Raw genomic sequence first — 26616 nt, 5'->3', positions numbered from 1 at the left:
TATTTTCAAATATATATTTTATTGAAAAATAGTTAAATTAAAATATATACATTATTTTTAAAAAACCATAGTACTGGGGCTTCCCTGGTGGCGCAGTGTTTGAGAGTCCGCCTGTCGATGCAGGGGACACAGGTTCGTGCCCCGGACCGGGAAGATCCCACATGCCGCGGAGCAGCTGGGCCCATGAGCCATGGCCGCTGAGCCTGCGCGTCCGGAGCCTGTGCTCCGCAACAGGAGAGGCCACAACAGTGAGAGGCCCGTGTAACGAAAAAGAAAAAAAAAAAAACCATAGTACTGGTAAAACACTGAAATTTTCATACAAGGATCATTGAAGTTTCACTCATGCTTACCAAAGTGGCACCTTTCCTTTCCTAGACAAACATTTTGCTTAAGAGTAGGGCCTCTGGTGCCCTCTGGTGAAACTTCCTGAGATGCGGTGTCCAGAAAGGAACTCAGGCCGTACAGCTCAGGGCTGACAGAACTGCGGCCGATTCGCGTTTGACAGGCTGTGATTTGCAGCCTTTGCCCTCTGCCCAGGAGAAAGGCAAACTGAGACCAGAGTCTTTATCTCCTGGGGTGGGCGCTCCTCCCACTAACACTCAGCCAAGCTCACAGCAAAAACGCTTTCTTTTTTGTCATTGTCTCTTAAAAAAAAAACAAAACAAAAAAACCCCTGTCATTATAAATGGGAGAAATACTGTGGGAAAGTCTGTAAATAATTCAGATTATAATCCAGACCAAATCACACCCCCAGCCCCACCCCCCCAAAAAAAAAAACACAGAAAAGGTTAACAGGACAGCAAAAAATCATAAAGCTTAGGATGCAAAAAAAGCTCATCTTTACCTTGCCTTTATAATAACGGATACCACTACCCTAGACAACTCTGTGCCTACGGTTTCTGGGAGAAGGTGACCTTTTCCTCACATTTCAGGAAGCAGACCTACTCCAGATGTGTGCCAGTCCTAAAAAGTAAACATCAACAGAGTCTAAGTTCGTTCTCCAGGCTGAATACTTTGGACTTGAGGTTCTTCAGTTCTCCTTGTATTCTATGTGCCCGTCTGTTGCTGTCACGAACCTCACACAGGATGGCAAGATCCTGGTTTGCCCGGGTGTTAAGTGTTGCCTAGAGATTTGAAAAGAAGAAGAAGAAATGATTACGGCAGATGCCAGAGAGAAACCAGTCATAAAGACCAGGCTCTGTTGGCTCCTTTCTATGAGTCTTTTAGTACATAGGATAGCTTCGAGCCTTAGTTTAGTGACTAGCTAAAAGAAGGAAAATACGGAGTAGAATTAAGGCACAAAGGGCATGAGACACTTTGCTTTCCCACACAATAGTAAAGGAGCCTTGAGATAGAGGTCAATCAGCAATTAACAATGAGTAAAAGGAAGAGACCGATATAAACATTATTAGTAAATTTGCCAAACAATGAAAGAAAGCATCTCTTCTCTTCTGTCATTAACCTGCTTGTCGCACAGTGATCATTCAGGGTGTGTGGATGACCGGTTAAACCTCTCCAAGGAGGCACTGAGGGCAACTCGGATTCTACACAAAGCCAGGTCTGACAGGAAAAATTGCTTTTTAACTCAGCTACTCGCTTTCCCCATCTGTAAAACAGACACAGTGCTTTGTTTCCTTTCGGCCGCACGCGCAGCTTGTGGATCTTAGTTCCCCGACCAGGTACTGAACCCCGGCCCTGGCAGTGAAAGCGCCGAGTACAAATCACTGGACCGTCAGGGAATTCCCCGTAGACACAGTTCTTTTAATCTACTTCTTGAATTGGGCGGGATGAACATTTCTGTTGAGTTTAGCTTAGGTGGGAGCATGATGATGCCGTCATTCAATTACTTCAGTCTATTCTGTCCTCCCTCCGGCATGCACTGTTTAAACTGATTTTTGTGAGAGTGAAAGGGTGGGGATGCGGCCCAGCTTTCCTCTGAGGGGCCCTCGTGCCCGTCGGCTCACCTGCACCTCTTTTCTCCCTCTTGGTAATTCAGGATCTATTACCTTATAGAGCATCTGCTCCAAGTCTTTCAGTTTTTGCTTGAGAGCCTTAATATCAGTCTTAAAGCCTTCTACTTCCAAGACACGTCGTTTCTCCAAGGCCTCGTAGCGTTTCGTCATGACCTGTAGACGCCTCCCCATCTTGTTGGTGCGATCCTAAACACAGGGACACAGGAGGGCATTTGTGGAGCTGAGGGAGCATCCCCGCGCCAGCTGCACTGCCCACCCCGTCGCGAGTGCAGAGAACTTCACACCTTAAAGATCTCTCTCCTCACTCCCTCCTCCTCACGAATTTGGGCAAGTTCTTCTTCTAGGGAAATGCACTGCTCTTGGTACATGCTGGACAGCTTTTTCTCTTGTACTATCTTTTCCTTCAGGGACTATAGGTCAAAAGGAAAAAGAAATTAATACTCTGTTCTGGAATTCAGACTACTCATATAGCACTTAGGTAAAGAAAGGAAAGAAAGGATTTCTAGAAGTACAAAATGAGTTAAGCAACAAGACTCCAGCAAGGAACTCTGGAGAATGTTTGAAAACCTATTTCTAGAGGAATCTCTTAGCTTTTTTCCTAAAGTGTACACAGTAGAAATTCTTTAAAATAAAACAAATATTTTTGGCTCTGGGAAGAGTCAGATAATGGAGTTCAGAACTGTACCAAGTAAGACATTACAACATACGTTTTGGGACATATTTCTGAAGTTCTTCTTTAAAAAGGAAAAAACATCAACAACACTTAAAATACACATGTTCCATTGAGCAGCCAGAATGATCTTGAAAAAACCCAAATCAGAAGTCACTTCGTTACACACAATCCTTCAAAGACATAGAAAAGCTGAGGGCTGCGTCTTCTCAGCAGGACCGGGAAGGCCCCACGTGAGGGCCGCCCCCCCAACCTCCGAGCTCATTCCTCCAGGCCCACGACGACCTCCTCCCTCACACCAGCTCTTCGCTCTGCCTCATGCTCTTCCCCGAGGTCTGTGTGGCAAGCTCAGTCCCGTTTTTCAGGTCTCAGCAAAAACACCAGACTTAAGACGGTGTCCCTGTGCTTCTCTACGAAAGTACACCTCCAACAACAATATATAATCTTCATACAACCCTTTTATTCCTTAGTACCACTTCTTAATTTTTTTTTTAATTTAAATTTTTTGGGGTGTTCTTTTGGCCACGCTACGTGGCTTGTGTGATCTCAGTTCCCCAACCAGGGACTGAACCGGGCCCATGGCAGTGAGCCCAGAATCCTAACCACTGGCCACCAGGGAACTCCCAGTACCACTTTTTTATAACCCATCGTTTCCTTGGTTATTTGTTAATGTTGCTGTTGTTTCTCACCCATTAGAATGTAACAGCTTGTTTACTGCCCCAGAGCCTAGCTCAGCGTAGGACTGCGACAAGTAATTGTAGAATGAATTTATCGATCGAGCCATACTTTAATTTTCTGAATGTGCAAACACTATAATGATGAGCTACTCTTTGAAACCTACTTCTTGAGGTTGCCGCTACAACAGCTTCCCGGACTAAATAGATCTTATTTGACAATTATTAGGTTCTTTGAAATTCTCTGAGTTCTTTCAACAATTCCAGAAAGAAAAAAAAAAAATTCTGTAAAAGAAGAAACTACCTTAATGTATTCATTTTGGTGGTAATGGCTCTCATGAACTGGCCAAACTTTTCCACTTTTATCTTCTTTCTTCTTACACTGCACCCTGTATTGCTTAATCTTTGACATCAAATGATCCTTTTCAAGCATCCAGGACTTCTCCTTACTTTGGTTTTCAAATTTGAGTTGCAAGAAGTCTTTGGTGCTCTCGTAGAGCAGTTCCTTGGCGTGATGGAGACTAGGAAAGAATGTACAAATGCGGACAGGAGGATGCTTCTACAGCACATGTGACACAGTTATTCCAAACAAAGCAAAGACACAGGTCCTTAAAGATGGTACAATATGTAAACTCTGTAAAATATTATTAGCAGTTTTAAAAACACGCTTCATCTGTTCACTGGCAATCTTATATATGTTATTGGACAAAGTATAAGCATCTACACTGGTTCACACACTGGTCATTACAGATATTCTCCCGAGGGCTGATTTCAGGTTATATGATTAGAAGGACTATAGAAATATTTACACACAGCCTAAGTATGGACTTTTCCCAGGCATCAGACTTTACAATAAAGAACTAAACCATGGTGTTCTGAATGAAGGTTAGCACGAGTTCTAAAATGTCAAAACAGCTTTGCTTTCTTCCGTGCTGTGCTCCACGTGTAAGCTGCCCAGCATCAAATCCTGGCCTTTTTCGAGATCAACTTCCTCTATGGCGGCACCTCAGCCACTTCAGCCCACGCAGTCTCTTCATTCTCTGAAATTCCCCATCGCTTTAAATCTACGTCCCTGCGCTGTAATTTGACACTCGCTTAACCTTATTTATCATTTATTTTTGCCCCGATACCACTAGATCATCAAGGACAGTACCAACTGCTGGATACACACAGGTACTAAATATAGATTCCTGCTGACTGAGATTTAGGAAAAGGCAAATGATGTTTCCATCTTCAGAAAAGAATATCCCTAAGAGTTAGAACTCATTAGTTTAATATCAACAGCTAGAAAAATACTGTATCAAATGATCAAACTGCTTGCAAAAGGTATTAAATACCGTGAGGCAACCACTGCAGTTTTCCACTGAACAAATGTCAGATCCATGTAGTTCTTTTCATGAGTAACACAGTACAGAGATAAGGGGAAAATGATAACATAACGCCAGAAAGGTACCTGTCACCAGAGGAATAGATATATTATATACAGAAAATACACATTTATATCCTTATTTAGGTACGTGCACACGTGTACAAAGAGGGAGAAATTGATTCAGTTATCACAAGCACTGCTCTTGCTTTCAACAAGTTATTTTATTCTATCTTATGTTATGGTCTCAGTTACAAACTGGGAAAGCATGATCTTGTTAGCGTACAAATGGTTTGAAAGTGACACCTAAAGGGCAGCCATTAATAGCCTTGGATTTCATGCCATTCAGTACTCTCAGGATGATGAGCTAATGGAAGGAGCTGATTGTGTGCTCAGATACACAGATGGCGCTAAACTAGGATGGTTATTAATAATCTGGAAGACAGATATAAAGTTACAATTTACCATGACAATTTAAAAATATTGTTCCCTTAAAAACAATTAAAACCCAACAAAGAGTGGAGCTGCTATGCTTAAGCACAAAATACCAACAATAAAAACGGAGAAGTACCAGCCAAACGCAAACATGACACTATGTTAAAAGCAGCAGAGCCTGCCGAGGGCTGGGAGGCATCTTCTACCTGCACTGATCAGAGAGCTCAACTTGAGTATCACCTCCAATTCTAGTGACCACACTTTAAAATGGAGGAAGAGACACTAAAGAAAGTCTGAGAAGACAAATAAAAAACACAACAGGACGAAGAATGCAACGTGAAAAACTATTTTAAAATGTAGGAAGTTTAATGCAGAAAGGAGAAGGTAAGCTAAATCAGCAAGTCTTCCAGAATTATTTGTTGTGCACACGGGGCAGGGCCCAGGCTACAGCCAGACCCTGGGAACAAAGACACAGTTATAACAGAAGGTGAAAAGGCCCACCACGCAGTCATGCTGGTCATCCAGGAAATGGGGGAGGAGACGTGTACCTCTGCTTGGGAAAGGTGTCAGAGAAGGGGTGACACTGCATAGTGAGGGGCCTCCTACACCGCAAGTGCTCTGTGAACAACGGTGTTACTGGTCTGACTGAAGAATGAGGTGAACTACAGCCACAGAGGAGCAGAGACTGAGGGATGAGGCTCCTAAGGGCTGAGGCAGCAGGACTCCATCAGAAGATACACGCAGTGAGGAAGCCTGCAGAGCACAAGGGGACCAGTGCCAGGAAGCACAGTCAGTTACTGCAACAATTTAAACAAGAACACAGCCTGGGCCAAGGTGGTAAGACAAACAGGGCAGAGAATGGACTGGACACAGGTTTCTCAGGCTCATACCTGACAGGGTCTGGAATTAGGGAACAGGAGAGCCAGGAGTCGAAGATCATCCTGAGGTTCCCAGCTTGGTAAACTAGGTGGATGTGACAGCATTAAACTAAATGGGGGGCTTCCCTGGTGGTGCAGTGGTTAAGAATCCACCTGCCAATGCAAGGGACATGGGTCCCACCCCTGGTCTGGGAAGATCCCACATGCCGCGGAGCAACTAAGCCCGTGTGCCACAACTACTGAGCCCATGTGCCACAACTACTGAAGCCCGTGCGCCTAGAGCCCGTGCTCCGCAACGAGAGAAGCCACTGCAATGAGAAGCCCGTGCACTGCAACGAAGAGTAGCCCCCACTCGCCACAACTAGAGAAAGCCCGTGTGCAGCAATGAAGACCTAACGCAGCCAAAAATAAAATAAATAAAATAAAATAAATTACACACCAAAAAAAGAAATGGGAAAAGAATGAAGTAGCAGGTTTGAGGTGGGGGAGGGGTGCTCGTTGGGAAAGAGAAAGTTGAGTTTCAATCACAGTAAATTTGAGGTGTTCAAACATATTCACCTGAAGATGCCTTTACAGCCCAGCTCTGGCCACTGGAAGTGGACAGAAGGCTGAGGAGGGTTAGACAGGAGGGAAAGACAGGAGCTGCAGGAACCAAGGGAGACTAATTTCAAAGAGGGGGTGATCAGAGGGGCCAGACACATAGAAAGACACTCATTACAGCTGGGACTGTGCAGAGGTAACTGGTCACAGAAATTAAGAAATCAGTGATGACGTCAGAGAGGGCACACTTAGTAAAATGGGGGGACGAAAGCAGACTGCAGAAAGCGGGGGGACAGGCAGGCAGGTCTGGGGCAAAACAGCAGGTTCAGATAGTTTCCATTTTCTTGTGCAGGTATGTTATACTGAGTCAGGTAACACATCAGTGGAGAAAAGGACATTTCTTGACAATAAGATCAAGCTAAAACCCGCAAATGGGTTGAAGGGAGTGTGTGGAATCCCCCCAGCCCTTCAGGAGAAGCATCAGCGCACCCAGGAGCCTGGAGAGAGGCGGGCGTCTGATAAGACACATCCTCAGCGCCGGGACCCCGTGCTGCGAACGGACAGGACTGCCACCTTCTAAACCAGCGGCAAACACCTTAAACCCACTGGTGCGGCCCTCTTGAACACTCACTTTCTGGTGAGCTCTGCGACTCTCTCCCGATCCCTCTGCTGATGAGCCTGCACTTCCTCCATGCGGATCCGCCTCTCCTCCACGAGCCCCGCCACCTGCTCCTGCGAGAGCCTGCTCCGCTCCTCCAGCTGGGCCTGCAGCGCTTCCACCTGGACGGGCCAAAGGGGCGAGGTGTCCACTCCTGCCCTCCCCCACTCACTTCTCACCTCTAAGTGAGCCTTTCTCCAGAAAAGTTTAAAAACAAAAACCCCACGAACAAAAGCACAGCAACACAACAAACAGGAGAAAAATCTCAGCTGGACTCCTCTTCACTATCTTACAAGTGGGCTTAGGCGACACAAGAACAGACTCCGTCCACACCGAGCAAAACACCTACATCACACCAGGAAAGCTGGAAAAGCCAGTCTCCCCTACCTGGGACTCTCATCTTCTCACCACCTCCCTTTCTGGACTTTTAGGACCGTCTCCCTTTTAAGACTTCCTAGTTGCACAGAGAGAGAATGACTCGTTTCTTCATCGTTAAATTTAACAAGTAGAGCAGAATGTGTATAATGTAATTTCCTTCTCTGAGGCTGGCCGTCACAACCCCAAATGGAGCTACTGGCCAAAGGTAGAAACAGTCATTTAAATCAATACGCCCCCTGATGAGGACAGGAACTTGAGTGCAACTAGATGAAAAATCATGGTTGCAAGTGACATAGAGAGACCAGGTGGTTAGAGGATGACTTGCTACTTTCCTAGACTTTAGAACACACGCACCAGACAAATGGACTCATCCCTGAAGGTCAGTGTATCGGGACAGACAACTGCAGCTCTGTGTGTCTCGGCGCCAGCTCCAGAGGGAGTTCTGACTGTGATGGCTTTGTTGGGAGGGCTCGGCCTACGAGCTGAACGAACTGCAGGTTCAGAAAAGCACTGCTAGAATGGTGGAATACAGGGTAACGGTTGTAACACAGAACCCTGGGAAATTAAGAACCTCAGCCTTCCAATCACATGGCGTCTGGATGGACCATGTGGGCAAGGAGGCACTAGGCATATGTGATGCCCGAGCCAGGCTGGTGGACAGAAATGGTTGTGGTCTGTACCTGCAGGATGAGGGTCTCCACGTCCCTCTGGTGCAGCTGGGCACTCTCCTCCTTCCGTCTCACTGCTGGTTTTCTCCTGCTGCCTTTAGAATCTAAAATAGAACATAAAAGTGAGGGGAGACCTTTACTTAGCTTTTCTTTCTGCTATTCAAGCATCAGCATTACCTTTGCAGAGGAGTTTGGTTTCCTTTATCTGTAAGGGAAGGAAAGGAAGAAAAAAGACAATGTACAATAACTATAGTGGTAAATTGTTCAAAGAGGAATCTCTTAAGGGAACTCTGCTAGGATATCATCTGGATAGTAATATTCATCTTTCTGAAGAATACAGTACTCAATTTTCTTTGGAGTTGTCTATTTTCTTTGTAAAATCTTATTTAATTAGAAAGGGTAATGAATAAAAATACTAAGTCCAAACATTTTAGTTATAATGTATAACCCAATTTTCAATGGACAAGATGATTTTAAAAATAAGCAACACTAAAATTGCACTAAACATAATTTAATTCTTTAGATAATTCAAGAAGCTTATTTAGGGACTTCCCTGGTAGTCCAGTGGGTAAGACTCCGTGCTCCCAATGCAGGGGGACCGGGTTCAATCCCTGGTCAGAGAACTAGATCACAAGTGCATGCCACAACTAAGAAGCCTGCATGCCACAACTAAAGATCCTGCATACCGCAAGTAAACATGCCACAGCGAAGATCCTGCGTGCCGCAACTAAGATCCGGCACAACCAAAATAAATAAATAAACATTAAAAAAAAAGAAGCTTATTTATTTTTTTCTTTTTTTAAATTGAGGTATAGTTAATTTACAACATTAGTTTCAGGTGTAAAACACAATGATTCAAATTTTTTACAGATTATACTCCATTTATAGTTATTATGAAGTATTGGCTATATTCCCTGTGCTGTACAATATAGCCTTGTAGCTTATTTATTTTATACATAGTGGTTGGTACCTGTTAATCCCCTACCCCTATTTCACCTCTCCTCCCTTCCCTCTCCCAACTGGTAACCACTAGTTTGTTCTCTGTATCTGTGAGTCAGTTTCTGTTTTGTTATTCTCTAGTTTGCTTTATTTTTTAGCTTCCACATGTAAGTAATAACATATGATATTGTCTTTCTCTGTCTGACTTATTTCACTTAGCATAATGCCCTCTAAATCCATCCATGTTGCTGAAAATGGCCAAGACTTCATTCCTTTTTATGGCTGAGTAGTATTCCACTGTGTGTATATATACACACCACATCTTCTTTATCCATTCATCTATTGATGAACACTTGGGTTGCTTCCATATCTTGGCCATTATAAATAATACTGCTGTGAACATTGGGATGCACATACATTTTCAAATTAAAGTTTTCATTTTCTTTGTAAGAGACTAGATCTTAAAACCTCCCATCACACATAAAAAAACAACTTGTAACCACATGCGTAGTGATGCATGTTAGCTAGACTTGCTGTGGTGAACATTTTGTAATATATACAAATATCAAATTACTATGTTGTACACTAGAAACTAATGTTATATGTCAATTATATCTCAACTAAAAAAAAAGAAAAAGAAATAAAATTGGGATTTCCATTAAAAACAGAGAGAGAAGGATAAGGAGACTGAGGCTTAGAGAGGCTAATTAATAGTCTGTGATTCCAGAAGTTGTCCAAATCTGTTTTATGACTTACCACCATAAGCATGTTAATTATATATTTTTTATTCTACTTCATTAAAACGTCATGGAAAGGTTTAAAAAAAAGGCAGCTCAATAAGACCTTAGACTCCAGAGGCATCATTACGAACATTCATTATCACTATATGGTATGAAAAAGTTTCTAATTATTTGTACTGTGCTTTTTAATTCTGCATCAATAAGAATTTCTAATAATGTGGTTGGTACCTGCTCTGAAAGCTGAAGATTCATTCTGTTCACTTACTTCTACAGCTTGGATAGTCTTTTGGAAAATGCTGACCTGAAGAATCAAAAAAAAAGAGAAAAAAAAAGGTACAGAAATAGCCTTCTTATAAATGCAATATTTCACTTTTTAGCTTTAGTTCTGCAGATTAAACATTATTCGTAAATTAAATTGGTCAAAATCGATACAATCATATGAGGATGTCATGCATATGAGAGACCAAAGTGGACAAAGTAACAAATTGGATAAAACCCAGTGTTCTGAATATAAATTGGATAAAACCAGTGTTGGTGATATAAATGAAAAAATAAAACTTCAGGGTTATTTGGTAATATCAGCCAAAAAAAAAAAAAAAAAGCAGTCTTTGACAAGGTCCTTTAGGAAAGTAACAGAAACACAGAAGTATGCATATATAGATATGTATAAAAACTGCTCATTGAAGAACTGCTTACAGAAGTGAAAAAAGGAAAATCTCAAATACACAAATATTTCTATATGAATGGAAAAAGAGCTTTATCTCTGGGGTACAGAATTATGGGAGACTGCCACTTTTATGTTAGATTCCTGAAATATGTGTGTTATTTTAACAAAGACCATGCATGAATTTTGTCATCAGTATAAACAAAGATTTAAAAGAAACTAGTACTGAAACTTGTTCCCACACTAAGTCTGCTCCTGCTGTTCTCTCTAATCTCATCCAAAACATCTCCTCTGAGCTTTAGGTTTCCAAACGGTGAAACGGGGTAAACAATGTTACTTCCAAGGTTTTTGAAAAAAACTCACAAAGCTCTTTGTAATTAGAGAAAATGCTTTGAAAACTTAGGTAAATGTGAGACTACCATAGCTAATTCTCCTTCTAGCTTCTTTAACAAGTACCAAAATTATTCTGATTATGGACCCCAGCTTGTATTTTGTAAAAGCCATGCCCACCCTGCTATACAAAGGACTACTTACCTTGTTGGGAGGCTCCTTATAAAAATAGGTCACTTCTCCAGTGTCTGTTCCCACAAGAGCCAAGAGATTCTGAATCTTCTTCTTGTCTTCTAGCTCCCTGCAGTTCTCATAGAGAATAAGCAAACAGTGTCCAGAGTAAGTAAATTTTTGCTTAAAGGCTCTCCCTTCTGACTTTTTTTTCTTTTTTTTTTTTTTGGTGATGCCACTTGGCATGCAGGATCTTTAGTTCTCCGACCAGAGATCAAACCCATGCTCCCTGCAATGGAAGCGTGGAGTCTTAACCACTGGACTGTCAGGGAAGTCCCTCATTTATTTTTAAAGCAATGATAACCTCAAGTTAAAATTAAATAGGATTAACCCTCCTACACTGTTGGTGGGAATGTAAATTGGTGCAGCCACTATGGAAATCAGTATGGAGGTTCCTTAAAAAACTAAAAATAGAATTACCATATGATCCAGCAATCCCACTCCTGGGCATATATCTAGAAAAGATGAAAACTATCTAATTTGAAAAGATACATGCACCCCAGTGTTCACAGCAGCACTGTTTATTGAATATAATAGCCAAGACGTGGAAGCAACCTAAGTGTCCATCAACAGAGGAATGGATAAAGATGTGGTACATATACACACACACACACACACACACACACACATATACACAATGGAATATTACTCAGCCATAAAAATAATGAAATAATGCCATTTGCAGCAACATGGATGGACCTAGAGATTATCATACTAAGTGAAGTGAGTCAGACAGAGAAAGACAAATATCATACGATATCACTTATATGTGGAATCTAAAAAAATTATACAAATGAACTTATTTACAAAACAGAAATAGACTTATAGACATAGAAAACAAACTTACGGTTTACAAAACAGAAATAGACTCATAGACATAGAAAACAGACTTACAGTTACCGAAGGGGAAGCAGTGGAGGGATAAATTAGGAGTTTGGGATTAACAGATACACACCACTATATATAAAATAGATATCCAACAAGGACCTACTGTATAGCACAGGGAACTCTACTCAGTGTTCTTTAATAACTTATATAAGAATCTGAAAAATAGATGTATATGTGTACATACATACATACATATAGATATACATATGTATAAATGAACCACTTTTCTGTACACCTGAAACATTGTCAATGAACTATACATCAATTAAAAAAAAGTCAGGGCTTCCCTGGTGGCGCAGTGATTAAGAATCGCCTGCCAGTGCAGGGGACACGGGTTCAAGCCCTGGTCCGGGAAGATCCCACATGCCGCAGAGCAACTAAGCCTGTGCACCACAACTACTGAGCCTGCGCTCTAGAGCCTGCAAGCCACAACTACTGAGCCCACGAGCCCAGAGCCCGTGCGCCACAACTACTGAGCCTGCGCTCTAGAGCTTGCAAGTCACAACTACTGAGCTCGCGAGCCTAGAGCCCGTTCTCTGCAACAAGAGAAGCCACCGCAATGAGAAGCCCGCGCACCGCAACGAAGAGTAGCCCCTGCTCGCCGCAACTAGAGAAAAGCCCACACGCAGCAACGAAGACCCAATGCAGCCAAAAATAAATTAAAAAAAGAAAAGGTCAACAGAGAGGAGTCAGCATCTGCAACAGGCTCCAAAAAATTAACTAAATTAAATTAAATAGGATTTATCTAGACCTTACCTCTAAATTTTTTTGAATTTTATTTTTTTATACAGCAGGTTCTTATTAGTTATCTATTTTATACATATTAGTGTATATATGTCAATCCCATGGCAGTGACTGAGACCTGCTGTAACTGAATCGCAGTTCAACTTCTGCCCACTCAGACTTCCCTTACTCCCTCACAGGTGGTTTATTCCTGAGAGCACTCCCCAACACACCTCCTGCAAGCAAATCTCCATTGCAGAGTTTGTTTTCCAGGGAACCCAACCAAAGACAGTTGATACCAGAAATGGACCAAGGAAGCAAATTTTAAAATGACATTTCAGAGCCTGTGATACGATGTGTTACAGAACACAGTGTTCTTAGGAGCAAGACAGATGAGTGATCAACAGGGTATAGCTTAAACAATTAAATAAAATTAAAGATGGCGGGGGGGACTTCCCTGGCCGTCCAGTGGTTAGGACACCGCACTTCCACTGCAGGGGGCATGGGTTCCATCCCTGGTTGGGGAACTAAGATCCCACATGCTGTGCAGCACAGCCAAGAGAGAAAAAAAAAAATGGGGCGGAGCTGGGGGCTGTATATTCTATACAAACTCACAATCTCTGACCCATTTTCCATACCTCTGCTAGTTTTAAGACCCAGAGACTGTTACCTAAAGGAGAAGCTGTATCTCCCAGGAAGTAAGACCTGGTGATACCACAGCAAGTGTACATTGTAATGATTCCCTCATTACCTCCAAGGGCTTAAGCCATTTACTCAAGTAATCGTACACTGTGGGAAAGGAAATACCCAGACATTTCAAGGATTGCTGGATGCAGAGTCTCAGCTGACACCTGGTGACGTGAGCATTATCTAGGGCATTTGGGAACCATGCAATAAATGGAATTTTGGTCCAGGTCCAGCTCAAGCTCAAAGTGGGTCCACTGGATCCAGACCCAGTCAGTGGTCATTTCCCCCATCTCCAAACGTATAATTGGAATGGACATAATTGGTAGCTGGCAAAGCCTCCAAACTGCTTTCTTGGTTTCTGTGCTAAAGCAAGTGGCAGCCTCTGAAACTGCCCCACCCCACCCCAGCCACGATGGCAAATAAAGACCTAAAGGATGCAGGGGTGGAGGTCCCCATCAAATCCCCATCCATTCACAAGTATGACTCATGCAAAACCACACAGTAACAGTGGGCTACTACCAAGTAGGTCCAATTCCGGTGACTGCCAGATGTAGCAGTATTTTTGCTAGAGCAAATTAACTTGGTTTTAGGTACACAGCATGTGGCTACTGATTAAGCAAATGTATTCCTTCCCATTCGTAACAGGACCAGAGCAGTTCTCATTCGTGTGAGGGGAACAACAGTATACTTTTACAGGCTTCCCTAGGACCTCGTTAACTCTTCTGCTCTCTATCAAATTTGTCCAAAAGGACCTGGATCTGGCCATTCCACACATCATATCAGTTCACTACTGAGATGTCCTATTAAATCAGACTGGATAGACAAGAAGTGGCGAGTGTGTTAGAACCTTACATGAGCTCTAAAGGGTCAGAGGTAAACCCTACGAGGCACGTCAGTGAAGTTTTAGGAGTCTGATGTAGGCTTGCCAGGATACTGGCAGGGACAAATCCCTGCACCTCACACCGACCACCACCAAGAAGGAAGCATAATGCAGGAAGAACTCCTCAGCTTCTGGAGACAACTTTTCCATACTTTGGAACATTACTCTGACCCATAAATCAGGTGACGTGGAAGGTGAGCTTTCAGTATGGTCCAGGGAAGCTAGGCATGAGGTCAAGGCTGAAACTATTAAGGAGATTAAATCAGTAAATCAAAAACCTCCCAACAAAGAAAAACCCTCGACCTGACGGCTTCAGTGGTGAATTCAACTAAACATTTAAAGAAGGACTAACACCAATCATTCTCAAACTTTTCCAAAAATTGAAGAAAAGGCGACACTTCCTAGCACTTCCTATGAAGCCAGCAGTGCCCTGATGCCAAAGCCAGACAAACATTACAGAACTACTACAGACCAATATCCCTTATGAACATTGATATAAAAATCCTCAACAAAATATTAGCAAACTGGTATTCAGCAGCATATTAAAAGGATTATACACCATATGTTAAGTGGAATTCATTCCTGGAATGCAAGCAAGCATGGTTCAACATATGAAAATCGATCAAAGTAATACAGCACATTAACAGAGTGAAGGAAGAAAACATACGATCATCATCTGATACAGAAAACGCATCTGACAACATTCAACACCCTTTTGTGACAAAAACATTCAACAAATTAGGGATGGAAGGAAACAACCTCTGCACAATAAAAGCCACATATGAAAAACCCACAGCTAACATCATACTCAATGGTGAAAGACTGAAAATTCTCTTCTAAGACCAAGAACAAGACAAGGATGCCCATTTTACAACTTCTATTTAACAAAGTATTGGAAGTCCTAGCCAGAGCAAGTAGAGAAGAAAAAGAAAGAAAAGACACCCAAATAGGAAAGCAAGAAATAAAATTACCTTTGTTCACAGATGACACGATTTTATACATAGAAAACCCTAAGGGTTCCGCAAAAAACTCTTGGAACTAGTAAGTGAATTCAGCAAAGGAGCATAACACAAATTCAATATGCATTTCTATACACTGTCAACAATCCGAAAAGGAAATTAAGAAAAGAATTTGATATACAATAGCATCAAAAAGAATAAAACATGCAGGAATTAACCAAGGAAGGGAAAGACTTACACACCGAAAACACTGCTGAAAGAAATGAAAGAATAAACAAGTGGGAAGACATTCTGTGTCCATGGATTGGAAGATGTAACATTAAGATGTCAATATGACTCAGAGCAATCTATAGATTCAGTGCAATTCCTATAAAAATCCCGAAATTTTTTACAGAAATAGAAAAATCTACCCTAAAATTCATATGGAACCTCAGGGGACTCCAAATAGTCAACATAATCTTGAAAAAGAACAAAGTTGGAGGGCTCACACTGCTTGATTTCAAAACTTTAGTACAAAACTACAGTAATCAAAACAGTGTGGTACTCCAAACAACAACAAAGGGAATTCCTTGGCAATCCAGCAGTTACTACTCTGCACTTCCACTGCAGGGGGCACGGGTTCGATCCCTGGTCAGGGAACTAAGATCGTGCATGCCATGCAATGTGGCCAAAACAAAACAACACACACACATATACACACACAAAACAGTGTGGTACTGGCATAATGACGGACAAATAGACCAACAAAATACAACAGAGAGACCATAAATAAGTCCTGCATAGATGGTCAAATGATTTTCAACTTTCAATGGGGAAGAAGTCTTTTCAACAAACGGTCCTGGGAAAACTAGGTATCCACGTGCAAAAGAATGAAGTTGGACCCTTACCTAATACATATACAAAAATTAACTCAAAATGGATCAAAAATCTAAATGTAAGATCGAAAACTATAAAACTCTGGGCTTCCCTGGTGGCGCAGTGGTTAAGAATCCGCCTGCCATTGCAGGGGACACGGGTTCGAGTCCTGGTCCGGGAAGATCCCACACACCGCAGAGCAGCTAAGCCCGTGTGCCACAACTGCTGAGCCTGCGCTCTAGAACCAGTGAGACACAACTACTGAGCCCATGTGCCACAACTACTGAAGCCCACGCGCCTGGAGCCTGTGCTCCGCAACAAGAGAAGCCACCACAGTGAGAAGCCCGCGTGCAGCAATGAAGACCCAACACAGCCAAAAATAAATAAATAAATTAAATAAATAAATTAAAAAAAAAGAAAACTATAAAACTCTTAGAAAAAAACCATAGTGATATTGGATTTGGCAATGATTTCTTGGATTTGACACCAAAAGCAGAAGCAATAAAAGGAAAAATATACAAATTGGACCTTATGAAAATTAAAAACTTTACTGCATCAAAGAACACTATTAAAAGCGTAAAACGGCAACTGTCAGAATGGGAGAGAACACTTGCAAATCACTTATCTGATAAGGGATTAATATCCAGAATATATAGAGAACTCCTAAGACTAAATAACAGCAAAAAGCAACTCGATTCGAAAATGGGCAAAGGACTGAAATAGACATTTCTCTAAAGAAAATATACAAATGACCAATAAGCAATGGAAAAAATGCTCATCATCAGTAATCATTAGGGCAATGCAAATCAAAATAACGAGATACTACTTGACATCCATAAGGATGGCTTATTATTAAAAAATGGAAAACAGGGACTTCCCTAGTGGCGCAGTGGTTAAGAATCCGCCTGCCGATGCAGGGGACATGGGTTCAAGCCCTAGTCCGGGAAGATTCCCACATGCCATGGAGCAACTAAGTCTGTGCGCCACAACTATTGAGCCTGCGCTCTAGAGCCTGCGAGCCACAACCACTGAAGTTCGCGCGCCTAGAGCCTGTGCTCCGCAACAAGAGAAGCCACTGCAATGAGAAGCCTGCGCACCGCAGCAAAGAGTAGCCCCCGCTCACCGCAACTAGAGAAAGCCTGTGTGCAGCAACGAAGACCCAACACAGCCAAAAATAAATAAATAAATAAATAAATAAATTTTTTTAAAAAATGGAAAACAAGTGCTGGCGTGCTTTAGAAGAAATTGGAACCCTTGTGCACTGCTGGTGGGAATGTAAAATGGTGCAGTCACTGTGGAAAACAGTATGCTGGTTCTTCAAAACAAATAATTAAACACAGAATTAGCATTTGATCCAACAATTCCACTTCTGGATAGATACACAAAAGAACTGAAAGCAGGAACTTGAACGGGTATTTGTACACCCATGTCCAGAGCAGGGTTATTCACAACAGCTAGAAGGTTCAAACAACTCAAATGTCCATCAACACATGAATGGATAAACAAAATGTGGTGTATACATACAATGGCATATCATTTGGCCTTAAAAAGGAATGAAATTCTGACACATATGTTGTACAATGTGGATGAACCTTGAAAAAATTATGCTAAGTGAAATAAGCCAGACACAAAAGGACAAATACCGTATGATTCCACTTATGTGAGGCCTAGAATAGTCCAATACATAGAGACAGAAAATAGAAGAGTGGTTACTAGCGGCTGGGGGAGGGGCAATGGGGAGTTAGGGTTTAGTGTTTGGGATGATGAGAAAGCTCTGGAGGTGGATGGCGGTACGGCTGCAGGATGACGTGAATGTGCTTACTGATACTGAACTCTACACTTAAAAATGATTAAAATGGTACATTTTAGGTTAAGTATATTTTACCACAATAAAAAAAAAGTGCACTGTAGTGGATGCCATGGGACACTGCTCAGATGCTGCCCTCAGGACCAAGATGCCCATAACCCGGGAGCTGCCCTTGACTGAAGGGGGCTGCCTCTCCCGAGCTTATCTCCCTGGTGGCAGCCTGCATGCAATGACTGACCACCCGCTGCGGGGTTGGCTAAGGCCTCTGTTACCTCGGTGGACTCTACCACAGCTCAAATTCTCCCTCAACCCAAATCTGCTCATAGCTGTTCTTCCTAAGAGCCTCCCTGCTAACCATCGTGCCGGCAAATCTCCATCTCAGAGCCTGTCCCCTGGGAATGCAACCTAAGAGAAGGACCACAGAGAAATGTATCCTGTTGAGCTTGATTTAGAAATATACCCCCAACATTTCCCTTCTCTCACTTGGTACCTGATTCTCAGTCGGTCGTTTTCTGAGTAGAGGCGTAAGACATGCTCCCGCTCCTGGAAGAGGCAGACCTGCACGTCGCTTAGAGCTTTCCGCAGCTCAGCAATCTCTTCCTCCCTTTGCTGCAAATCCCATTCAAGTTTATGCTGGGGAAAAAGTTAGTTGAAAACACACTGGGCTTCATAGGAGTATCTCTCGTTGGATGCGGCAGAGTCAGTTCACGTAGAAATATTACAAAGCAGATGGTTTCATCAATACAGGATCCAAATGACAACAAAAGGCTGTGTACAGACAAGTTGAAAACTACAAAGTGAGCGTGACGTTTGCATTCAACATCAGAGCTCTCACGGTTCCTTTTACAGACGAGAGAACCCAGGACGCCACGTGATCCACCTGTTCTAGTCACACTTTTAATGCTTTCTATGTAAGAAGCATTGTTATGAAATTCCGGAAAACAAAGATGAAAAGGTATGATTCTTGCCTACAGAGCTGAGGAATTGTGTGGGGAGACAGACATGCCAACAATTAAAATGCAAGAATTATTTAATGGAGAAGCACGCACGGTAAAATGGTAGAGGGGGAAGGTACGGCAGGAGAAGAATCTCTGGAGCCTGTTGGGGAAAGTCAGCGTCCACCACCAGAAAGCTGAAGCCTGAAAGGAAGGCCGTTAGAGACAAGCAGAGGGCAGTGCTCTCGGGAAAGAGCGTGGTAAACCAGCACAAACCAGCAAAGAGCCGGAAATGCTTGGCCGACCACGAGGACCTCAGCATCGCTGGAGTGGAAAGTGAGAGGCGGCCGGGGTGGTGTGGCGCTGGAGGCTGGGACCGTGGAAGATGCTCAGGTGAGATGAAACTGGAGTTTGAATAGTGCGGCAGCAGCAGTGATGAGGTGGCCGGAAGGGACTGAGCGACATTCAGGACGCAGAATCAGTGGGTCTTAGCGAATGACTGAATGGAGGGCTGGGCAGACCTGCAGGCAATGACGCCAGTCACGAAGGCACAGAATAAAGAAAAGTTAAGAGACAGGGGTGAATGGAGGGAAATGGCAGTGGTCTATGCGCACACATGGGCAGGGAGAGGAAAAGGAGGTTCGTTCAGATACAGACACACCACCCTGGAGCTCAGGAGGAGAACGAGTCAGGACTAGTTACCTGGATGTCACAGTCCCATAGGCAGAACTACAATGCATGGATAAAATGAGATCATTTACGGTGGAGTCGGGAAGAACTTGGGAAGACTAAGGAAGGAGAGCTGTCAACGGACACTGAGAACCGGTCAGAGAGGGCGACAGACACTGGGAAAGAAAAATGACACCGGAATCAAGACGGGAGCAGAGTTTTGGGAAAGGAGACGTCGACAGTGACAAACACTGCAAAGGGCACAGAGAGATGAGGTAATTTTGGCCGCAGGTCCTGGAGTCCACAGGTGGAGCAGCGAGGACAGGACCCAACCACAGTCAAGGAGTCGCCGAGTGGGTGAGGAAGTCAAACTATTCCGGAAGGGTGGCTGGGAAAGAAGGCGCCTCCCCGCTGAGAGTAGGTGGGGGTGCAGCTAGAGGGGTGCCTTTCTCTTTTGTTGGGAAAGACTTGAATCTGTCCATATACTGAGGAGGAAAAGCCAACGTCAGGCAAGAGGTTAAAAACAGAACACAAAGGGGAGTTCCCTGATGGCCTAATAGTTAAGATTTGGGACTTTCACCGCCATGGCCCGGGTTCAATCCCTGGTCGGGGAACTGAGATCCTGAACGCCGTGCAGCATGGCCAAAAATTAAATTAAAAAAAACAAAACAAAACAAAAAAACACAAAGAGGCGAGGTAGCAAAGCAGGGTTTCTTAGGAAAGAAAGGGGGTTGGGTAGCAGAGAAAGTGCTGGATCATTCAGCTCACTGTGGTCCCTGGATCAGTAAGGAGGAGGAGATGGATACGGACGCAGGTGACTGTGTGTGGATGGGCAGGAAGCTGGTGTTCCCTCTGTGAACTGGGAAGCAAGGCTGCCTGAGGAGACAGGGAGCATGCGGGCAGGAGGGGAGCAGTGAAGGCAGGGCACAGGCGTGCAGGGACGGGGAGCCGATCACTGATGGGTAAGAAAACTGCTGCGTGGTGACTGAGGATACAGATGATTTGTTTACCATGAATTTATCCTGTAATGACCTGTGACCTTTCTAGGACAGTGGTTCTCAACTGGGGTGGTTTTGCCTATGCCCCCAGGAGAAATCTGGCAACATCTGGGGGCATGTTGGACTGTCACAACTTGGGGGTGGGGTGGGCTACCGGTATCCAGCGAGTAGAGGCCTGGGATGCTGCTACACATCCTGCATACACAGGACGGTCCTCACAACAAAGAATCATCAGCCCTCACGTCGGTAAGGCCAAGGCTGAGAAGCCCTGCTCCAGGACACAGGTGGTCGAGGATGGGGTTAAGCCACAGGGAGGGCTTCTGCCGGGCAAGGGGTGCAGATGAGCAGGGCCGCGTGCAGGCAGCACAGCGACTAGACTACTGGAGAGAAGCCCATGGGCTTCGGGTTAGAAGCGGGACACGGTGGCCAGAAGCTGCCCTGCTGCCCTGAGCACACTGAGAAGCCAGGAGCTGTGGAGGCAACACCGAAGCGAGGTCAGGTGTGAGGGAGAGAGAACCAGAGGTGCACAAGAGGCTGAGACAAAGAGTGAAGACTTTAGAGATGGAGCACTTTAGGGCATCGTGATCCAACGGGGCACCCAGATGGTGGGCAGCTCAGCTGGGGTGGAGGGGATCAAAAGAGGATGTTGAGGACTTTGCTGGTGGCGCAGTGGTTAAGAATCCGCCTGCCAATGCAGGGGACATGGGTTTGAGCCCTGGTCCGGGAAGATCCCACATGCCGCGGAGCAACTAAGCCTGTGCGCCACAACTACTAAGCCTGCGCTCTAGAGCCCGCGAACCACAACTATTGAGCCCACGAGCCAGAACTACTGAAGCCCGCGAGCCTAGAGCCTGTGCTCCGCAACAAGAGAAGCCACCGCGATAAGAAGCCCACGCACTGCAACGAAGACCCAACGCAACCAAAAATAAATAAATTAATTAATTAAAAAAAAGAAAGAGGATGTTGACAAGTGTACTGTGACACCAGCTGGCACTCAAAGGCCTTCTCAGCAAGGGACGGGCTCACGCAGAGTGCACGAGGGGGCACCGGCTCCTCCTCACCTGCCCTTCGCAGGCCTCTCTGTACAGCTCCAGCTTCTTCAACAGGCCCTCGTTTTCTGCCTCACACTCAGACATCATCTTCTGGTAATATTCTAGAAGCTCCTGAGAAGGGCAGAGGACGGCCAGACGATCTTCCACTGAAGGCAAGGGAGTTGACTGCACGGAATCGGAGAAAGACACCCCCTTCCACCTGGTGGGGCCACTGAAGCCACCGGCAGCCTCCTGCTTGGGGAGAGCCGTCAGCCTGTGTGAGATTAGGAAGGACACGTTCATAAACTGTCTGGACATTTATGAGATGTTACAATTTCTTAAATTAAAAATCAGGTTTATGTCCTTAAACTGCTTATAATTAAGGTGCTCACAAACCTTGAAAGTCTGATGTTACAGGTTTGTGAATAATCTTATGAACTGCTTTCCACGTATTAAAGGTTTAAGGCTGGATTCAAAATACAAGTTAGAGAGTAAAAAAAATCATTAAAAAAAAAAAGGAATATCAACTAGGTAAGACCAGATAGTGACAGTCAAAAATTTGATACTATAAGACATACAGCAATAGGAACTTATGTGCTGTTGATGGAGTGTAATTTGGTGAAACTACAGACAGTAAATTGGCACAATCTAGTAAAATTGCAATTTCTTTTATCTGCACAGACATATGAGGTAACACATACAAAAATGTTCATAATAACATTATTTGTGATAACAAAAACAGTAAAGCTTCCAATGTCTGTTTGATAGGATAGTGGATAAACTATGGTATATTCATACAGTGGAATATTCTCAAAGTTATAGAAACTATGAATTACAGATACATGTATGAATATGAATGAATTATCTAAACATTAAATGCAAAAATGCATGTAGATGCATATACAGACGATATTGCCATTTAAGATTAAAACATGCATAATGAAACAGTTTATTTTTAGGGGTAGATATATAAGTGGGAAAACTTTTAAGGAAGGGCATGATAAAGATTCAGGATTAGAAAATACAGGCTAGTCAGTAACCACACGACCAATCAGACCCTAGTCTCTAGCATCAAAGACTTGAATTACATGGACCAAGACCAGCCAAGATCAAAGGCTAATCAAAGGCTGAACCAGAGGGATTTTTTGTTTGTTTGCTTTTAGTAAACAAGAGACTTAAGCTGAAAACAATGAAAGTTAGAAAACAAATGATACAAATGAAAACAAATGAAATCCTCATGTGAGAATTAATCCACTTTGGCTAACTGCCTGCAACTTATTATACAACAACAAAATAGACCACAGAGTAGAGAAATTTTATACCAGAAGCCCCGAGTTGTAGTTAATGAAGGTTATGGGCAGCACTTTTAATAAGTGAGCACGTACAGGAAAGACATTAAAATCCACTTTCAGCTAGCATGAAGAACAAATATTTTCTCAATCATCAAAAGCTCACAACAGAAATATTACTGTACTTAGTTTCATGTTTTGAAAAGGTGTTGCCTTATAACTCTGGGATATAGGTTAACAGATAAACTAAGAGGTATTTCTGAGATTCTGCAAACGAGAGTGTGGCAATGAGCATGAAGATGAGGCATCATGCAGGTTGACACAGAGGCAGAGTCCAAAGTCCCCTGTGTTTGTCTATTGGTTGTTTCCTCTATAATCCAAGGGTCCACTGGCACCGTATGAGGCCCATATAAAATGCCTGTATTCTTGTGTTAACATTTACTGCCCACATAAAATGCCTGTATTCTTGTGTTAACATTTACTATGTCCTAGTTTTTAATCTAAATTCCACATAATTAGAGAAATGAGGTCTAATATAGTCCAAATCCAAAACTCTTCTAGTTCCTAAGCCAATGTGTACTAAGGTGACAGAAGTCTGGATTCTTTATTTCAACAGCTCAAAAATAAGCAAATGTCTTACCTTCTGCAGACAGGAGATTGCGTCGGGGTAAAGTTCATGCTGTCCTTTCCCACCTGTCAAATACACAAAAACTCAAAATGAGGGGTCAGGAACAGAAAAAAAGTACAGGACGTACAGACAGGTCCCTCCCCACCAGCATCAGATGTGCTTCTGACAGCATCAGAATGTGATGTTTTATTTTTTGTTTATTTATTTAATTATTTTGCCACACTGCTGGGCACGTGGGATCTTAGTTCCCCGACCAGGGAACGAACCCGTGCCCCCTGCATTGGAAGGTGGAGTCTTAGCCACTGGACCACCAGGGGACACCCCAGAATGTGATGTTTTAGAATGTAGTATTCTTTAAAGTAGTTCCAAATCCTGAAATTCTATGAAGGCATTCTTCCTTATTATTATTTTCAAATAAAATCAGAATGGCATTTAGTATTTCGATGGACAAGCAGACAAAAGAACAGCCTTAGTATGAAGGTTTACTGCAACAAATTTACATGCAAAACAAATTTACAATCCTTTTGCTGAAATTATAGGAGAGGGAGATGCAGAAAAGTTTCTAATAACCAAGAGAAATTAAGTGGATATTAAGGTAGAGGACCCATCATGCTAAATTTAAGATAAATACAAAGCCATTGATATTATCTTTATCTGGTGCGCTGTGTCTATTGTTTCCCATCCTCCTCCATTCAACAAGTCACTCCTGCATTTGACAGTGTTAACCTCCCTTTTAAAATATTGCTTTGTCGTTGAGAGCTCTGAAATCAGACAGACTTGGATTTGAGTCAAGGTTCTGTCCCCTATTATTTGTGTGACCTCAGGCAAGTTTTTACTTAACCTCTCTAAACTTCAGTTACTTATTAGAAAATGGGGATAATAATAGCATTATGTCATAGGTTGGTGTAAGGATTAAATGAACAAAAGGGCTGAGCACGTGTCCAACACATTTAAGCACTCAATAAATGCAGGTGACTGCTGTTTTCACTGAAAATTTTACTCCCTTGGTTCAAAAGGTTTTGTCTTCAGGGACTTCCCTGGTGGTCCAGTGGTTAAGACTCCACGCTCCCAATGCAGGGGGCCTGGTTCCATCTCTCGTCAGGGAACTAGATCCCGCATGTCGCAACTAAGACCCGGCAGAGCCAAATAAATTAAAAAAAAAAAAAAAAAAAAGGCTCTGTCTTCAACTTTCTTTACTACTTCCTCTATCCATTTCTTCAGGAACATCATTATTCCCACTGCTTTTATGATTACCTGTATCATCTAAAACACTACCTGGCAAAGAGTAACAAACAAGTACTTGTTTAATGAATAAATGACATCTCTTTTCATCTCCTGACTTGAATTTCCAATTATGTAACAGACATTTTCACCTATATGTCCCACTGGAGCTTGAAATGTTTAACTTAAAAAAAAAAAAAAAATCCCAGACTGAAACAGCTCACTCCTGGGTCATGAACCCAAAGATTTGGTCAAAATTGACCTATGAAACTCCTTAATATTAAAAAAAAAAAAATCATTCAAGTCACATATTTTTTAGCACCTCAAAGCTAACACTTCCCAAACCAAATACAGCATCTTTGTCATCCAAACATATTCCTTTTTTCATATTTTAGTTAATAATTCAGCATCTTCCAAACCACCTGGACTTGAAATTTTATTTTTTTAATTTTTATTATAGTTGCTTTACAATATTGTGTTAGTTTCTACTGTACAGCAAAGTGAATCAGCTCTACGTATACATATATCCCCTCTTTTTTGGATTTCCTTCCCATTTAGGTCACCACAGAGCACTGAGTAGAGTTCCCTGTGCTCTACAGTACATGCCCGTTAGATATCTTTTTACATAATATCAATAGTGCATATATGTCAATCCCAATCTCCCAATTCATCCCACCCCTGCTTTCCCCCTTGGTATCCATACTCTATGTTGGACTTGAAAATTTAAATTCATCATTTCAATACTCCTTCTCTTGACCCTTTCATCCAACCGTATGAAAATCCTGTATATTCGGACAATGGCCATGTTAACTCAGGATCTCCACATCTTCTTCCCTACCCTACTACAATGGCTTAACTCTTTTACCACCCGCCCCTCTCCTGGACCATCTTCTAATAAGTCGTAACATTCATCCATGGCTCCTGAGAGTCTAATGCACTAAATCAAACTCTGCCTAAACGTCATGCCTTTTTAAATTTAAGGACCAAACCTACCTCTCCTACCTTACTTCCCTCCACTCCCCTAACGTGCCCTTGGTTTCCAGATAACCTTGCCTCCGTGCCTTTGTACATGAGCCTCCCTCCAGCGGGCCAATACTTCCCTCCACTCTCATTATTTCACTTAATGAAATCCCATCTCCGCACGAAAACTCAAATACTACCTCCTCCATCTCTTCTCTGCGTCTCTCCATCCAAAAATGAACTAACCGCAAAAGAATCCCATTTGTAATTGTCTAAAACTGAACACAGTAGAGTTCTTTGTGGCTACCACCTCTCCCACGATGGGGTACGTTCCCTGTAGGTGGGAACATGGTTCTATCTCCCGAAAGAACGATACCCTTGTTTATAGACAAACTACTGAGTTTCATCCAGCTTCTATCCATCCCTGTGACACCCCTGTTTAGGTATATATATTTATAGCTTATCTATTTACAATTAACATCTGCTTAGCACTTGAACATTTATTATTTTCTTTACTCCACAACTCTGTTTAGTATTTTTATTACCCCTCAACTTTACAAGTGAGGAAAGTGAGGCTGAGACCGGCGGGGGGTGAGGGAATTCCAGGGTCCCACATTCCGTACTCTTTTCTCCATTTCTCCCCGCCTTGACCCCCGGTGACCACAGCCTCCCATCCTCCAGCGCCCTCCCCCGCCCCACCAGCCCTCCGGCAGATGCTAACGGTTCCCTCCGGCCTCCCGACGCGCCCTCTCAGACTCACACCCCTCCCCTTCGCACTCCTCCCGCAGTTACTTCCCCGCAACCCGCCTTTTCCTCCCCAGACCCCTTCCCCGACCCCCGTTCCGGAAACCGGAACTCTACTCACGCCGCGCAGAGCCGCAGACGCCGAGAGCCCAACCGAAAAACAAGTCAAACCACCGGGCGTCGCGGCGCCACGGAACG

General features: G+C 43.2%; 1 protein-coding gene across 3 annotated transcripts; it reads right to left on the bottom strand.

Annotated features, from left to right (window-relative positions):
• CCDC77 (coiled-coil domain containing 77) lies at positions 1-26616 on the bottom strand. Of its 3 annotated transcripts, none has more exons than XM_004318891.4 (12): positions 26540-26616; positions 23506-23558; positions 21607-21850; positions 18434-18576; positions 11118-11214; positions 10148-10220; positions 8253-8344; positions 7168-7316; positions 3622-3838; positions 2258-2383; positions 2007-2159; positions 1-1124 (listed from the first exon to the last, which is right to left on the bottom strand). In XM_004318891.4, exons 2-12 carry the CDS (start codon positions 23541-23543, stop codon positions 978-980), a joined length of 1479 nt encoding a protein of 492 aa, XP_004318939.1. In that variant the 5' UTR covers positions 23544-23558; positions 26540-26616; the 3' UTR covers positions 1-977. The 3 variants fall into 3 exon arrangements, with proteins under 3 accessions (XP_004318939.1, XP_019781483.1, XP_073645275.1); XM_019925924.3 differs by lacking the exon at positions 26540-26616 and adding an exon at positions 8418-8445 and having other exon boundaries at positions 10185-10220; XM_073789174.1 differs by lacking the exons at positions 18434-18576; positions 26540-26616 and having other exon boundaries at positions 11118-11222.

This window comes from Tursiops truncatus, chromosome 11, assembly GCF_011762595.2.
Source record: "Tursiops truncatus isolate mTurTru1 chromosome 11, mTurTru1.mat.Y, whole genome shotgun sequence".
NCBI classification, from domain to species: domain Eukaryota; kingdom Metazoa; phylum Chordata; class Mammalia; order Artiodactyla; family Delphinidae; genus Tursiops; species Tursiops truncatus.
This window is presented reverse-complemented; position numbering and strand designations above follow the sequence as displayed.